Raw genomic sequence first — 17,558 nt, forward strand, 5'->3', positions numbered from 1 at the left:
ATTCAAATGTGACTTTTTGAAGTTCAGTCAAGTTTTCCTGAACAAAATTCTCCAACACGGCCTTTAATCCACCATCACAGTAAAACTCTTGCTTGAACCTCACTATAATGAAGCTGCAAGGCGGGTTAGCAGCTCTTGTGAATCAGGCTTTGAACCTTCAGTCCTTACAGCAGTATTGCACCTTAAAGCTTGTTTATTTTATACTGCAGCATAGAGATCTGCTCTATAAATGGGATGCCCTTTTTTGTCGCCAATAAAAACACTTATTAACACTTTATTTGAATACATATTAGCCTTAGACACGGAGAGACAAGAGCGAACAACGCACACATCATCGTTCAGTGTGTCCACTTTGTCTACAAGCGTGTTATGTGTCTTGGCTCGGTAAACCAGCTCGGAAAACAACCAGGGGAGAAGAGCACTTGCTCAGAAAAGTAATTTAGCCATTTAGCTTGAGAGCTGTAACACTTGTCAATGTCTGTTTGTTTAGATGTTGAATCATTCGGTCCTTTTCTTCAATACCACTAACACAACACTGTCTATCCTCTTATTAGCTTGTAAGCTCCATTTACCACAGAAAGTTTGTTCCCAAACACATGCATCGACCTGCCTCTTCAGAGGATTGGAGGCAAAAAGGTTGTTTCTGATATATGTCCACAGTTTTCTTCCTACTTTCAATCAAACAACTATTTACAATCAATTTGAAAATCAGACGATTTTTAACAGCATATAGGAATCATTTCAGTCCGACTTTTGCAAACATGATCCCTACATGCTGTAATTGGACTTTGTATAATAGGGTAAGCCCTCTACTGTCCACATAGTTCAGGTCACATGGCAACATGCATCACAGCGGCCCGCACATCCAAACAGTGTGAGACAATCTGCAGTGACAACAGAGTGAGTATTGTTCATCATAGCTACCAGACGTGGGAGCCGTTGACTTCTCCTTGGCCGAATAAATCAGAGTGTAACAGAAATAAACATAATGCATGCACTGGAATCATCTCAGGTTCAGTAGACACAACAGGCCAGTGTTTTTTTTTTGTGATACGTTATACTGTGTGTGCTACGTGCAGTATTAATAGAACAGTAGAAGAAATTGCTGCACTGGCGAGATAACATTTAGACTATTAGATGTGTCTTGCTGGTATTAATTTGATCAGTCTTCGAGAGCTCTATTAGTGCTGCTTTCTTGTTACGTAAGAGAACATTTTTCGGAGCCACGAATAGCTTACGCCTACTCTGTTGAAGTGTAGCCCAGGTGAAGTGAAATGTACCACTACAAGCTTTTTATAAAATCCTTTATCAGGCCAAACTAACGCTGTCTCCTGCTGTACAGATAGAGCCAATCAACTCACACATACTTGGAGGCGCTACTGAAAAAAAATGTCTTTCTGCTTCTCATAATAACTCTGAACCTCTGTTTCATTTTCAGATCGGCTACTGGAATGAGTACGAAAAGTTTGTTTATATTATGGATCAGCAGGTCACCAACGAGTCCTCTTCTGTGGAAAACCGAACAATTGTGGTCACTACTATTATGGTACACTCTCAAGCAGGTTTTAAGTGTTTCACCTAAAGATTTCTGCCACTCAAGGTCAAGGTGTCCATTGTTGCAATCTGTCCTGGGAGGGTAGAATAATTTCATTTTCAGTTGCTTTCCATCCACTCACTACATGTTGAAACAGTCGATTCACAAAGAGTGTTTCAACTGTATCCGTGTGGGTGTCAAAGCATTTTGGTTTTTTTATATTACGGTGGGCTGTTGTAGTAGTGACATCACAATAACGGCATTGGTAATGATAACTATAAAGATAGACACCATTGTATTCACATTCAGTGCATACGTAAGTAAACATATTTCCCTCTCATTAAGTAAAGTGTCAGTGACGCCGGGGTTAACCAGCTGTGTCTCACTGGAGACATGAAATGATCTGCACACAAGGAGGACATAAACAACTAAAGGCTGCAACCTTTGACTGTTTATCTCTTTGTTCAAATTCACTTTGGCACTGAATTGTAATGTATCTATTGTAGGCATCTCTTAAACCAGTGCTCCCAGTATAGCAAGCTCAGGGTTAGACACAGTGCTAGTTCCTGTATAGACTGTTGTCACAGTGTAGTCATCATCAGCCCTTTTTAAATGTAAGATAAGGTGCTCCTTATCTTACATTTAAAACCACGGCCTCTCGTTCCTTCTGACTTTGCCTATTGTGTTTTCATCTTAGACAAATTCAGAATGTAATAGCCATACATTCTCATTTCAATGTGTATAGTGACTCATTATCCTCATGACCAGGTAACACAACTGTGAGGAAGAGGAAACAGAAGAGTAGTGTCATTGCATTATTTTCTCACTGCCAGGCATGCCTTTGATTTGAATAAAGACAACTATTATTTTTTATCACAGTCATGTCACTAACTTCATGTTGCTTTTCTTACATTCCATAACTTAAAGTTAAATGCCATATTCAATGAAAGGCCATCCTATTATTATAGGGTGGGACTCTTTCATTTAGTTTTTTTGTAACGTTGTACATGACTGCAGAATGGAAGAGAAGGTAATGAGGGACTAGTTCATACAACAAAGGAGTGAAACTGTTGGATCCTGTGAAGGAATCAAGTATCAGTCTCCTCTGAAGATGTTAGTGAAATAACCTCTGAAAAGTAAGGCAAAGTAAGTCTCCATTGCTGAATATCCTCAAGGTGACATTAGTGCATCGAGTTTCCATTTTTGAGGAAATACATGATATTTTTATTTATTTTGTACCTTTTATTTTAATTCTGTGTGTTAGGAGAACACAGCAAAATAAGCTTTTTGTTGTACATAGTAACTGTCTGTTATCTGTGCACATGACATTCAAATATCTTGAATCTTGAATCTATTTTATTGAAATCGAAGGCACAGAGGTGATGTGGAATAGTCAAACGATATAATCAAGACAACAAGCAGATTATTTTATTGTCATGATAGAAACGAGTGAAAGAACCAGTATGACTTTTTATTTGGTCATACGACTACTCTTCTGACGTAGTTTTCAGCTTGATAGTTGTCCGATGTGTAAATTGATATCCATATTTGGGATGTATCTCTCTGAGCTGTCACTGATAATTACTTCATGAACTGGAAAAGTGCTCCATTCACCTTGTCCTGCTCCCTGTGCCACGCTGATGCAAAGCACACGCAACAATCGCCTATCATCCATTGTCACACATTTAGATTGAGGATGAGGTTAGCATGAATATCTGACATCCTGCTTTGCCTCCTTTATATGCGTTAGAAGCTTTGCTCCTCCCGCTGGCCCATTGGGCCTTTTCACTCCAGCAGCGTCCTGTGTCCCCAAATAACATGCCTGTAATTGATGCTGCTTGGATCCTTCTGAACTCTGCTTTGTTTGGCTTTTAATGTCCCCCATATCTGTTTGTCTGTCCCCCCAGCATGTGTGCATGCTTTCAGTACCGATTGCGTCACAGCCTCGTGTGACCCATGAGGTCTGGCCACTGTGGATGTGTGTGTTTCTTTAACATTTTGTCTAATTTAACAGGAAGCTCCGTATGTGATGTACAAGAAAAACCATTTACAGTTGGATGGGAATGAAAGATATGAAGGCTACTGTGTCGATTTAGCTTCTGAAATTGCAAAACATGTGGGGATAAGATATAAGCTGTCAGTAGTCCCGGATGGGAAGTACGGAGCCAGAGATCCGGAGACCAAGACGTGGAACGGGATGGTGGGTGAACTTGTTTATGGGGTAAGTCTCAGTCCGCCTGTGTAGCTCATAAGGGGGAGGAGGTTCACTGTTCATCTTTTATCGTTTCTTGCTACTTAAGCTTCTGTTTTGTTCAGATTATTGTGAAACATAGTCAAATAAATTAAGTATCCTCCACATTTTACCATAAGAGAGGTTTTTTATAAAACTCACTCTACCCATCTGTTGTCCAAATAAACCAACTATGCAAGATTATATTGAATATTACCATGTAAATGTACTATCAATCAAAGTGGGCTGAGTGTGTTTTGGAAAGCCCTTCTTTATCTAAAATTGCCTGAACAGTTTTTTTTTGTCATGCATCTCGTGGCTCACTCACACTTAAACTAGCTTTAACAAGACAATTTGCATCTTTTATGAGACCTCAGCTGCTGAATGAATAATGTTAAAGACACAAAGAAGACTGGAATCAAAACAAAAATATGCATGCAAACAGTGCAGTGATTCAGTGCAGGCTTCTCTATTTAAAACCTGTAGTTTCTGCTATTGTGGCTATTTTACAGAACTCTTTGTTCTTCTGTAGCCCTCTTAATATTGATATGTTTGATGTTCAGTTATAATACCACCAAGCATCTCAATGCAAACTTTTGTCACTGCACTGAGATACTAATTGACGAGTCTGTCAGGCGTTTGCAAAGGATCTGATGGAGGTGAATTTAACAGGCTAATTCACATTTCATGAACTGCTTACATAAGCTCCTCCACCTCTGTCTTCCAACCCTCTGTTTAAATCATGGAGGAGATTTGGATTGAGACAAAGACATTAGCCAACACAAGTGCTGAGTGACTCATTTTCAAATGGCAGATATCCCTCTCTCGGGCATTATCACAGGTCTATTCGGTATATAAGTTGTCACATTTAACTGCGTCTAATCTCTTTACTCCATGAATTCACTTAAAAGCTGAGTGCCTGGACACATATATGTGATTAGAAGACAGTGTGACCTATATATAGTCATGGTTATTGCTTTGCTTTTGAGTTTATCAGTGTTTCTTTTATTAAGTCAATATGTAAACCTTTGGTTGCTTATTTGTTCTGTAAGACTAACTCCCAGTGTGCCTGTTCCCATTTTCACAGAGAGCTGACATAGCCGTGGCTCCTCTAACTATAACGTTGGTACGGGAAGAAGTGATAGACTTCTCTAAGCCCTTTATGAGCTTGGGCATCTCCATTATGATTAAGAAGCCTCAAAAGTCCAAACCCGGCGTGTTTTCCTTCCTGGACCCTCTGGCCTATGAGATTTGGATGTGTATAGTTTTTGCCTATATCGGCGTGAGTGTGGTGCTCTTCCTGGTGAGCCGTTTCAGCCCTTACGAGTGGCATCTGGACGAAAATGATGAGGCCAAAGACCCTCAGAGCCCCCCAGACCCTCCAAACGACTTTGGGATTTTTAATAGCCTGTGGTTCTCCCTGGGTGCCTTCATGCAGCAAGGATGCGATATCTCACCAAGGTTGGTTGTTGTATTCACTCTTCACCACCCCTCAGTTGTCTTCGTCATCTCTCTGCATTTTATAGTCCCATACATACATCTCCTTCCTGCCATGGTGCATATGGGTTATTTTGAGCTTTAGCATTGCTGCTGTCCACCTACCCTCATGCTTCACTTCACTACACTTTCCTCCCATTTCTTTGTCTGAGCAAACACACCTTTGTTTTGAAACTGCATGCCGGCAGTGATGCTTTGCATCCACAAAATAACTTATATCCACCATGCTGAGGGCTGTAAAATGCACAGGGGTCATCACATTTCATTCAGAGTAGCTGCTCGAATTCCTCATGACTCTTGGAGGGCTACCGTGTTTTTGCTGCATGTCCCATTTTACGGTCATCTCATTGGTGCATGTAATGCATTTTGTGGGGGGGAGAAAAAAACCTCAGCACCATTACATTATGTATGTATTTTTCCAATATAATGGTCATCCCCTTTATTTGTTCATCCATCCGTCTCTTCATTCATCACTGTTGTGGTGTCCCTCACCTCTTCTTCAAGGATTTTTGCTTCCATCATCCTTTCATCTGAGACGCTGGAAGATTGTATAGCAGCTGGTTGAAGACCAAGGAGAGGTTTTCACAGGTTCAAACTAGTCTGAAATCGGATGAGTGATTGATGATTTGCTTCTGATAAAATTTGTTTTTAATAGTATAATATTTTAATAGTATATATTTTTTGGTAAACAGATCAACCTTTTCATTATTATTATTCACTAGGAAGAAACATCTGAAAGATAGACAAAATATATAGTCACATAAAAATAATAATCTAATAACCGGATGAAAGCCAGTGAATGATCAGTGCATATGAATAAACTTTCACTATTGATATTGTGGATTTATTCACACCTAATCTATGATTGTTTGTGGCTCCATATGGGGAAAATACATCCATACATATGCTATGAAAACACTATATTACGAGAAATCCAGAGCAGTACACCTGCAATGCACTGATGTGGTGCAAATACACCCTCATTTGAAATGAGAAATGTGAGTTCATCCGAGAGCAGCACATTTACTGAAATATGTGATCGTGGAAATCGGGGATGCTACCAGAGAGAATAGTTACATTTAAAAATATGAACCCAAGGTTGCTCTGCAAGGCACAGATTTAAAGCCGGAGCCTTTACGCTGATGTTGAAACTGTGAAGAATTGGTTAAGGAACAGTGAGCAGGATGGGAGTATCGCTGTGACGGAGCAGTTTGGCTCATCACACCCTGAATTCAATTCGGTGCTTCTACTTCAGACTTGTTCTGTCCTCTCTGGTCTAAATTTTACAACATTTTACAACAAATAAACTAAATGTTCTGACAAATGTCTGCAGCTTTAACCAACAGATACCCTGAGAAAATAAAGGACCAGGACCTGCTTTAGTTCAACAAAGACAAAAAAAATGCACCCAATTCAGCAGAACTAAAGAGTATTTCCTTGCTCACCTGAATTATCTCCAAAACTAAATGTAGACACTTGCTTAATGCTTGCTATTGCTTAATGAGACTTATTATCACTTTCAAAGAATGAATCAATCATCATATATTGAGTTCATGATACTCTTTAATTAATTAATGCAAATAGCATGGAGCACCAGGGACATGCGGATAATATCGCACTTCTAGTCACTTAATGGGTTAACCTCATTTTTATACAAAAAGTATAAAAATCCTCAAATTAAGGAGATAAGTCTGAGCTAAACTTCTCGGCTGATAACGTGCCAAACACAGGAGACTGTGAAAAAGGATCCTTCTCCTCCCCTGGTTGTAGATTCTGCTCTCATGTCTCTCTGTCTGCTCTGTTTCCTCCTCTCAGATCTCTGTCCGGCCGCATCGTCGGAGGAGTGTGGTGGTTCTTCACCCTCATCATCATCTCCTCCTACACGGCTAACCTGGCTGCCTTTCTCACCGTGGAGAGGATGGTTTCTCCAATCGAGGGCGCTGAGGACCTGGCCAAGCAGACAGAGATCGCCTATGGGACGTTAGACTCAGGCTCCACTAAGGAGTTCTTTAGGGTGAGTTCTCAGCTGGCTGTCGTCCACGCTGTCGCTGCACTGCATCCCAAGAGCTGTTCTCACTGAAGTTAAAGCTGCCAAAAGCTCAGAGCTGAAGACGTCCCAGGAGCTTTTCTGTGTGTTTTGATTTATTACCAGTCAGGTAATAGATCAAATAAATAATCAATGCCATAATTACTAGAATCTTTCCCCTGATACAGCACTTCCAAAGTAGGCTAATCTTACAACGACACTTGATTAATTCAGTACATTATAAAACAGTGGTGCACCATATTTTATTAAAACAATCGAATTAAGTACCACTAAAGGAGTAAGCAGCTGATTTAAAAGGCATTGCTTATAAGCAAGTGTAGTCTGTGACTTCCACAAAACTAAATTATGGTTTTAGGCTTATGCTTTCAAATCCATTATGTGCAGAGTCATTCTTATATCCACTTCTCAATTGTTGCCAAAGTAAGTGCACAAACAATCATGTCAAGGTCATACAGTGCATAAAAGAGTACAAAAGACAGATAAAGCTGTAGCCTTGAAAACACTAATAATTAAACTTCACTTAGCATTGCGATTAATAAAAGCAGGTGCCCGATTGTGTAAGCTTGTGGGTCTTAAGTGAATCATTTTGAAACCTATGTATCCATTTCTGAAATTCTGCATCTAATTGTGCAGAAGTATAGTTCAGTCTCAGCCTCTGAAACACTGCAAACGTCTCTGATTGGTTCAGCCTTTCATAAAGAATGAAGTGAAACGACGTCTGACTATCAGGTCACTTCTGTCTATGGAGAAGAGATGTCTTCTGTCACTGAGCTGCAGTCTCAAAGAAGACATCCTATTCCTCGGAAATGGAAATGTCATTCACACCCGTTGTCCGGCTCTGAGCTGTGTCTGTTCTAAGTCCTAGTTGGTCTCTTGGTGTGAGTCCTCTGAGTGGAGTCTGAGATGTTTGATAAAAATAAACCCTGTGCACCCCGTCAGACTCTGGTGTAATCAGGAAGGGACTGTGTGTTGGTTTCAGACTGACAGTCCACAGGGAGTTATACAAACACATCTTACAATCTCCTCTGAGATTTTAGACGGCTTAAACACAGTGAAGGTAGAACAGCTTGTTTCTGTCTCTTAGGTGTGGTTATCTGCTCCTTTTTACTCTCCCAGCTGGCATGAGAGGGCTTTCTTGTCAGGACAGAGTCAGTCCCAACATAATCAAATAAAAGCATGCATAGCTCTCAAGAGAAAAGTGTGATTTTGCGGGGATGTCAGCGAGTGGAGGCATGTGTAACATTTCTGTCACCCAACCCATTCGTAAAAGCGTTCAAGCAGAGTGGCATGGTGTGTGGGGTGCCAAGCTCAACTCAGGTCTAAAAGCATTGAATTGGAGCAATCAACATGATCAGTGTGGAGGAGGTCATCTGTAACCCGCTGTCTCCTGCACTGCAGTACTTCAAAACATTACTCGTGAAAAATGTGGCTGTTCAGAAAATATTTTATTCAGCGAAGAGAATGAGAATCGAACGAACTGCGGCATGTTGAGAGTTACTGCCTATGACATGTAGAATTGTAACAGTCGGGGATTTAGTTAATATAACATCTAGAGAGAGGATAATCATTTTGTATACGATGTAGCTTTCTCTAATATCACAAAATAAATGCATTTAATACGGCTCATCCTGCACAAAGCTGTGTTGATCTTCTCCTCTTTTAATGTGTGATAATTCAAACCAGACTTCTGTGATCATGACTGCAGGGACAACAGATGTGACATCAAGCGAGGCGCTAAGGACCAATAATTCAGTTGTCAAAATAGAACCTTTTCAGCCGACTTCTTCATTTGTCTTGTTAACTTAATGTTAGAAAAGAGATGATGAAGTAAAGAGGTTTATATATTGTATGTGATTGGCACATGCAGCAGCCGTACAATTGGAAACTTTCGAATATAAATATATCAAATAGATTCTTTCTGGGGCTTCCTGGTGAATCACGGCATTAACTGCAGCTCCACAAGCAACGCTTGATGTGCTTATCCACGTTGCGTTTGGCAGGCTGTGATTTGTCAAAGGTGCTCCTGAGGAGATAATTGACAAGCATGGAGGGATTTCATCCTGAGTGACAAATATTCTGCCTTTCTTCCTCCAAACTGGAAATGTCAATGCAGAGGAGCCATTCTGAGCCACGGGTATTGAAAACTGGAGATTCAAAGCTAATGATTAATAGGAGCTGTCAATACTTTTTAAAGAATATCATTTTCAAAGAAGATCACACAGCTTCCTCCGTGATATACGGTGATAACCAACAAGCCCATTTCTCAAGCGCTCACTCTTTTTCTTTTCTGCTTTTCAGAAAGGATTCAAAACTTTGTTCTCAAACCACTCGGCACATCCTCAACTAGATTTATCTCTGCTAAGTATCATATCTGGTTCAGGATATGTGTACACCATATTTAAAGAAACAGGCTCATTCGCTTTCTTGACAGTTATTTCAAAAGTTTAAGACATCGTGTCTGGAGCTCGTGGATGATTAGCTTAGCTTAGTTTAGGATAAAGACTCGACGCAGCAAGGCTTGCTCTGTTAAAAACAATCATCAGCACTTCTGAAGCTCTCTATGCCACATCCCATTTGCCTAATTCCCCTTTCAAATCACATTTTCCTCAATTACTTACTGAGACTGGCAACTTATTTGGCTCTTTCAGTCTGTGTGCAAAACTGTGTGTGTATATTTAAAAAGAGGTTAAAGGGTTGACATTGAATAATGTTAGCAGATGTGTGAAAGGAGAGGAAGGACATGTAAGAAGTAGTTTGTTTACTTTCTATTACAATATCAAAGTGTGTTAGTGATCATTTTACCATTAATTATAGCGTTATTTAGGTACATTATTCATGTGTTTCCACTGATCGTGAACATTCAGTAAATTAGTTTTAATCACAGACTTCATCATCCACCTAACTAAGAATTGCATGCAGATAAAAAATAAAAGACCAGAAAGACTGCACATGCTTTGTTTGGCCTGCTGTCTCTGTTTGTGGATGAGAGCATGACAGACGCACACAGAGGAGCATGAATCACTCTCAGCCCTCCAGTCAGCTGCAAACACATGAACTGGTTGCTGGAAGAATTTGAGTTGAGACCAGTTTATTTCCAGAACGATGAGGAGCAGTAAACCCACATTCCTCACACCCGTTTGTCAGTTAAATGACAAGTCATTCATAATTGTTTATTTATTTAAATAATTAGTCTTTGTTGAGTTGTGACTAGTGAGAATTATGACTCTGGCGGCATGAGGAGTTGCACAGATTTCAGCAGGCGACTAACCTGCTCCTGACAAGCATGCGTCTTCATGTAACCTAGAAAATAATCGCTGTTTTCACACTATGGTCAGGCCTGTCGTCACCTATTACTGTCATGTTTCAGTGTTTACATGAACACTCAACTGAACTGAAATCGTGCATATGTCAAGAATGATTCACTTACTAGCCTGAGCCCACAATCCATTACATCTCCGGTAAATTATTTACACAACACAGCCGTACACACCACCAAGCTAACTTAGATTGTCAATTCGCTCTGATGTTTCCCTTCAATGTCACATCCCAGATGTGACGCGGGACTGACTCACACCACTACTGAAGATACAATCTGGATAAAACCAGTCATGCACAGTGGATTTCTGTATATTCAATTATTTAAATAAGCAAGTAAAGAAAGGCTTTAGGGCTCGGTTATCAAGGACAATACATATATAAATAAAGCAATGAGGAATACGATAATCAGAAAAGTATTTCTTTTCAAATTCCAAATACTACTACTACTACTACTAATAATACTGTGTCCTTGAGGAGAAATATATAATATCATCAATAAATGATACGATGAAAATAAAACGTCATGTAAATAATCTGATTTTCCCCGAGAACTTGCTCCAGACTTTTGTAAATCTGACGTCAAGTGCTCGTTCACAGTTTTATGTACGTCCCGTTTGCCCGAGAGATTACGAACCTGCTCGTCACGATCAAGCATCCCCTTGAAGACGTGTCGAAATATGAAAAGTTTAAACTCAAAGTTTCCTCTGAGGCCCCTCTCCCGTACCGAGCTCAGCAGAAGGTCATATTATTCTCTATTCTTCCCCTCTATTGTAGACAGTTGTGTACTCCAGCTCCCCTGTGACCGGCAATCAGCCTCTCGCTGGCCATTTTTAGCAGCGCACTGAGTGTCAGAGCAGCGCTGTGTGTGCATGTGTGTGTGTGTAGCTGCTCCAGCTGGCAGCTGCCTGGGCCACAGAGGTGAATCCATCGGTCTTGGAGTTCCTGCAGGTCAAGTTACAACAAATAACGTTACAACAAATAACACAAACTAAATGAATTGGTATTTGGCTTTAACATCATGTATGACCTTTAAAGAACAGATGACTATGCAATAATAACAGCCAGATAATTGGTGGTTTTAATCTTGTTACAGCTTGATTGGTTTTCAATGACGTGAAATACCAAATTAAAGGGAAAACATTAACATTCTGAGGAATGTATAAATACATAAGCAGGAATTATTTTCTTTATTCTTGAAGTAATTTGGATACAATGAGGAAAGATCTGAACATAATCTGTCAGATATACTCAAAAGATATAAGAAGAGAGAAACAACCTGCACAGATGGTTATATATTATATTTAGCATCATAACATATTTAACGACAATATTGGTTATTAAAATTGCACAGATTAAAGTGTTGCTAAAGCACATCTAATCGATTGAACTGATGACTTAGCATATTTAAATGAAACTGTGACTCCAGCTGTGACCTGCTGGTACGTACACAAGCTGTGGAGGAGGAGGTCCCTTCTGTCTGTTAATATTGATACCAAACACGGCCTGCATTTTGCTTCTGCTGAGCTGCCAGATTGTCAGACTTCAGGCTGCTGGCAAAAAGCCCACTCACTACTACCTCTGCTGCATTTAAAACATATATATTTAAAGGGTGAATCCACTGAAAAATGTCTGTTTGTGGTGAAATCTTGAAGCATATTGCACTTCTGGCCACGCCCCCAATCTGTGGTGTGACAGCAGGCGCTTTCGACATCACGGACCGGGGCGTGGTGAAGGAAGTGCAACAGAAGTTATCTTCCATGTGATCCAGAGTTGCGTTTAAAGGATGAGTTTAATATTTTGGAAAACACGCTTAATCTCTTTCTTTCTGTGGGGTACATGAGAAGATTGATACCAATCTCACGTGGAAAGTGCTATCAATCTTCTCATATTTCCCAAAATGAACTCTTCCTTTCACCACAGCGGCTCATAATGAATGTGTTCACAGCCGTCGTTGTTCAGTGCATGACTAACTGTTCCTGTTTTCTCTCTGTCCTTTAATGCAGCGCTCCAAAATAGCAGTTTATGAGAAAATGTGGTCATACATGAAATCAGCTGAACCGTCAGTGTTTGCCAAAACAACACCAGACGGGGTTGCCAGAGTACGAAAGTCGAAGGGCAAGTTCGCCTTTCTACTCGAATCCACAATGAACGAGTACATAGAGCAGCGGAAACCATGTGACACCATGAAAGTGGGCGGCAACCTCGACTCTAAGGGCTATGGTGTGGCCACACCTAAAGGCTCTGCATTAGGGTGGGTGGGATAATATAACAATATCCTCCATGTTGTTATAGTATTCCACCTACCCTGATGTCTCTTTTTGCCATTCTCTTCTTCCTCACTCCTTAATTCTTCTTTTTTTCTCCAAGTGCATCAATGAGTGAACAGTATTATGAGTTTATTCAACACGTTCAGACATTTTCTGTTCTGTCCTATCTATCTGGTTTGTGTCTCTGTTTCTTCTTTCTCTTAAGGTTATTGGTATATTAGTCACTATCACTAAATCCATTTGAATGTTGATGTGTCACCTTTCCCGACCTTTGTTTGTTTTGCCCTTCAACCTCTCCTCCCTCCTGGTTTCTGTGGTGCTCTTTTGCATTGTTTTTTTGCTAGTTACAATGCTGGTCTGTCAGTTGTGATGAATGTTAAGCTGCATGCTGGATGTTCTTATTTCTAATTCAGCAATGACAGAATGTCCCCATCCCGCACACTTTAGTTACAAGCAATGTAACCTCCATGCCACCTCTCTAATATTTAACATTTTCTTTGCTGTAACAATGCTTCTTACCCTTCCACACCAGTGAAATTATTTACCAATTTGTCCCTACCGTGCTCCCCTTATGAACCATTGATATTTATCACTATTTTTTACTAATATTCTATATTAGATTTCTCACGGACCTGTTCATTTTCTTACAAGCTATGTTTTATCGTTTCAAGAAATGCTGTTAACCTGGCAGTGTTAAAACTGAATGAGCAAGGCCTCTTGGACAAATTGAAAAACAAATGGTGGTACGACAAGGGAGAGTGCGGCAGCGGGGGAGGTGACTCTAAGGTCAGCCTCAATGTCACCAAAGTCGGGTATCCTAGAACAGAGTAATCGGCAAGGCTGGCGTCACACTGACTATAGTCTTTGGCCCAAATATCTGATAATAAGTTATAGATGAATAAGTTGGATTTTACATTTTTGCAACTTGTGATCGACTGGGAACCCTTTGCTTGGCTAATGGAGGAGCAAAAATAAAAATAGTGTGAGATAAAGCAAAGTGCAGAAGTAGGACAGAGCAAGATCAGATTATTAAGAGTTTAATATCTTTGTGACAGAGTAGTTGTTTTGTATATTTTTGGCCTGTGGTTATAAAGACAGAAAACTTTCCTTCCGCTTTTTATTTCTACAGGCCAACATGGCAGCTTTGTATCTTCATATATGGCAAACTAATGCCAGAAAACTAAGAGTTAATCTTATTCCACAGTTAATACCTCCAAATCGCACAATGTACAGTATGATCCATCCAATCTGCCGCCTGAGTGTTAGGGCAGGCACGGGAAACAGCGTTGTCTTGAGGGGACTAAGCATCGCAGGCAAACGTGAGAATTCTAATGAAAGACTGACAACTAACGGTCCAAACTTTTTTGTCCAACATCCTTTCATCGAAATCCAGCGTAAGACAGAAACCTTTGGTTGGTCTTGATCCAAGGCCAGTCAAAGTCTATCCATGGCCACCCTGACCTGGTAAACCCTGCAGTAGTAGAGTGTAAGATATGACCAGGGGCTCCATTTGTACAAGAGGATTTGAATTGAATCACACTTTGGTAAAAAGATAGTTTTTTCATAGTAAAAATAAAACTGATGTACAAAATAAGTGTGTAAAGATGCATTCAGACCTTAAAGTGAGACCATGCAACTTTTGCTACCCAGCGGCCACTGTTGCCACAAGTGGCAATTACAGGACAATGGTGATGATTTGTATGGTGTGTTTTACTTTTTGTTTGATTTTTTTAATTAAAAACATTGAAAAGTGTATTTTTGACACAGTAAAACCAAGATGAGCCATAAAGTCAGGGTCACAACACCAACAATTTAAAGTTTGCCACCATTAGCTCCTGGTCATAGCAGACTTAATGAGGCTGGGGAAACTGAATATTGTACGTATTGCTTATGAATTTAACTTTTCATTTGTAAGAAGTGTTGTTTTTTTTCTCTGAAAAGTCACATAGTCTCACTTTAACTGTTGTTTTGAAACAAAGAAGTGGCGTTACAATATAGAAAAGCTCAACTTATTGTTTTAAAGCCTGTCTTACTTGGTCATACTCAGTGCACATAATCTATCTTTATTTACACATTTTAGAGCTGTGCACATCAGGCTCAGCTCTGCAGAACAGCTGGGACCTTTTTCCGATGAGAATTTCTTCAATCAAATCTGTTGTACAACCTTTCTATAAATGAGGCCCCTGATCTTTTTTGTTTTGTTTCAGGGCTCAGTAATAGCCCTCAACTGTGGATCCATCTCTGCTTCTGCTCTTCAGCTTGAATCATGACCACAGTACACTTGGCATATTGCAAGAAAAGAGACGGAGAAAACTTTGTTGTTATTGACTCTAGTCATCCATTCCTGGGTGAGCAGGACATGGATACAGCCGGTGGGATAACACAAAGAAGCCGTTCTCCTCTCACTGGCAATGTGCCTCGCCCCCTTGGTTAGAGAGAAAGAGTAGATGACCATTGTAACACTATCACTGTCTGACTGCCACGTTTCTTTGTCCTTATTTCACTTTCAGAAATGCAGGTGTGGGTAATTACACGATGAGATGGAAATATATTGTATGTAACTACCACTGAGAAAATATGACATTCACAGCATAGCATTAAATCAATGTTATGCTGAAATCAAATTCAGCATCTATATTCACATACAATAAATCAATGGAGATATTTTAAACCAATCAAAACTCCAGACAGAACATATCTACAACAGTTTCATTAATCAAAGCTGGATGATTTAAAACAACTCAGTTTTTGTTCATACTGTGTGATGTTTATTTCATTTGACGTCATTTATGTTCTAATTTGGCCATATGAGTCACTATTGTGCATGTTTCTTTTCATGTGGATAATTTTTTTGTGGTCATGTTTTTAGATGCTGTTTTCTTGTTTTGCAGACAGACTGAAAGGGGAAGTTTAGATGTGATTTAAATCAGATGGAGCGAAGGTTGAATTGACACTTACAGGGGGTGGACACAATAAAAGAAACACCTGTATAATGAATCAAATTACAACACAACAATAAAGACTATCTTTGTGAAGCTTACAGGACTCATTAGATGTGAGGTACAAACTATGCCCCCAAAAGATTACTATTAAGGTGAATGAATAACAAAAACTGAACATTATTATTTTATTAAACTTCACAAACGTAAGATTTATAGCACCAGCTGTTCCATTGCATTAGATTGCACAGGTGTCCATGATATTATGTCCACCTCCTGTTCTTAATCAGAATTTGGGAGATTACGATTGCAACCAACCTGAGAAAAGAACAATTATCAGACATCTCTTTTTGAAGGTCCAATGTAGTGGAAATCATATTTCCTATAGTCATATACGTTGCAGGTTTTTTAAGTTAGACATTCTTCGTCAGTAAGTAGCGTTAAAAAATGTAAATCGCCCTCTGAGGAGCTTTTGACCTCGAGAGAATCAAGGCACTTCAGATTAGATACACCTATCTGCTTCCTGGAGACAATTATTTTAAATACTCCCAGATTTGAATGAAATCTGATTGGTCAACTGGATGCATAATTAAAAAGCCTTCGCATAATCAGACAGCCACCAGAGATAATGCAGTGAGAGAAGGCTGAGGCTGAGGTGGCTGACGTGAACCGCTGTATGCTGGTAACTATTGACAACATGACTGTGTGTGTGTGTGTGTGTGTGTGTGTGTGTGTGTGTGTGTGTGTGTGTGTGTGTGTGTGTGTGTGTGTGTGTGTGTGTGTGTGTGTGTGTGTGTGTGTGTTCCGTGTTAGTGCAACTCAAAATTAACTCGTTTAATCTCGCTGCATTTCACAACCTTCTGTTCTGAAAGGTGCTGTAGAAATTCATTCGGAAGAGGAACAGACGTAGAGTTTAAAATGTTTCTCTCTGTTTCTACCAGTGTGTGTTTTTAATGAGCAGCATTTCTTAAGTTTCTTTGATTTCTCTTTAAGTTCTCCAGCAGAGATGATGACAATTATGTTGCGTTGTACTCTTTTAGATGTTAAATCTTTTGACTAAATGTAATTTATAGTATTGTCATCTACGTACTTTGATATAATTCCTAGTGTATAGCCAAATATCAAACATCAAACAAATATCTACCCAGCTACTGCTCTAATTAGTTTATATGCATAATGTATCGTAGATATGGATGACATTCTGTTTTATTTAGGTTTTTCAGATTAGAAAAGAAACAGGAAAACATTTGAGTGTTCATAAAATTGTGAATTATTTAGAAGTCCATGGCCACCACCTGGTGGTGTATCAGAGACCTTTAACTGATGAGCAGCAGCGTAGAGAATGTCTATGTATAATTTGTAATAACAAGAAAAGGCGTGTAAATCTGAGTATTTACAGGGAGTAAATCCCCCTACCCATAATGCTGTGGAACAGGGTAGACATTATCCAATCACAAGCAGTCATACGCTTTAACCAGCTGTAGTTATTTGTATGTGATTAAAAGTTATTAAACTGAGGAGTAGAATGTAAATTTACACACTCAATAACTGACGCAGGTCAGAGGTCAGAGAGACAAAAACAAGATAGAAGTCAAAAGATGTGCATCAATAATTATCTTATACAAATGCTACTTTGTGATATATATACGGTCCCCTTAAACAGAATTATTATGAACAATTGTTGACTTTTTTTGTCTTCAATTGATCCTCATAGGGTCTCCAAAAT

The 17,558-nt window shown here is 39.5% G+C and overlaps 1 protein-coding gene across 1 annotated transcript in view; it reads left to right on the forward strand.

Annotated features, from left to right (window-relative positions):
• Positions 1-17,558, forward strand: part of gria3a (glutamate receptor, ionotropic, AMPA 3a) — a gene marked incomplete at its 5' end in the record, with an annotated part of 59,913 nt that overhangs the window by 39,059 nt on the left and 3,296 nt on the right. The window contains 6 exons of the mRNA XM_079213938.1: positions 1,439-1,546; positions 3,549-3,755; positions 4,852-5,225; positions 7,077-7,275; positions 12,630-12,877; positions 13,565-13,679. Of these exons, the coding sequence (XP_079070064.1) occupies positions 1,439-1,546; positions 3,549-3,755; positions 4,852-5,225; positions 7,077-7,275; positions 12,630-12,877; positions 13,565-13,679 (1,251 nt within the window). The remainder of the gene's footprint in view (positions 1-1,438; positions 1,547-3,548; positions 3,756-4,851; positions 5,226-7,076; positions 7,276-12,629; positions 12,878-13,564; positions 13,680-17,558) is intronic.

This window comes from Taurulus bubalis (assembly GCF_910589615.1).
Source record: "Taurulus bubalis genome assembly, chromosome: 2".
Taxonomy (NCBI): domain Eukaryota; kingdom Metazoa; phylum Chordata; class Actinopteri; order Perciformes; family Cottidae; genus Taurulus; species Taurulus bubalis.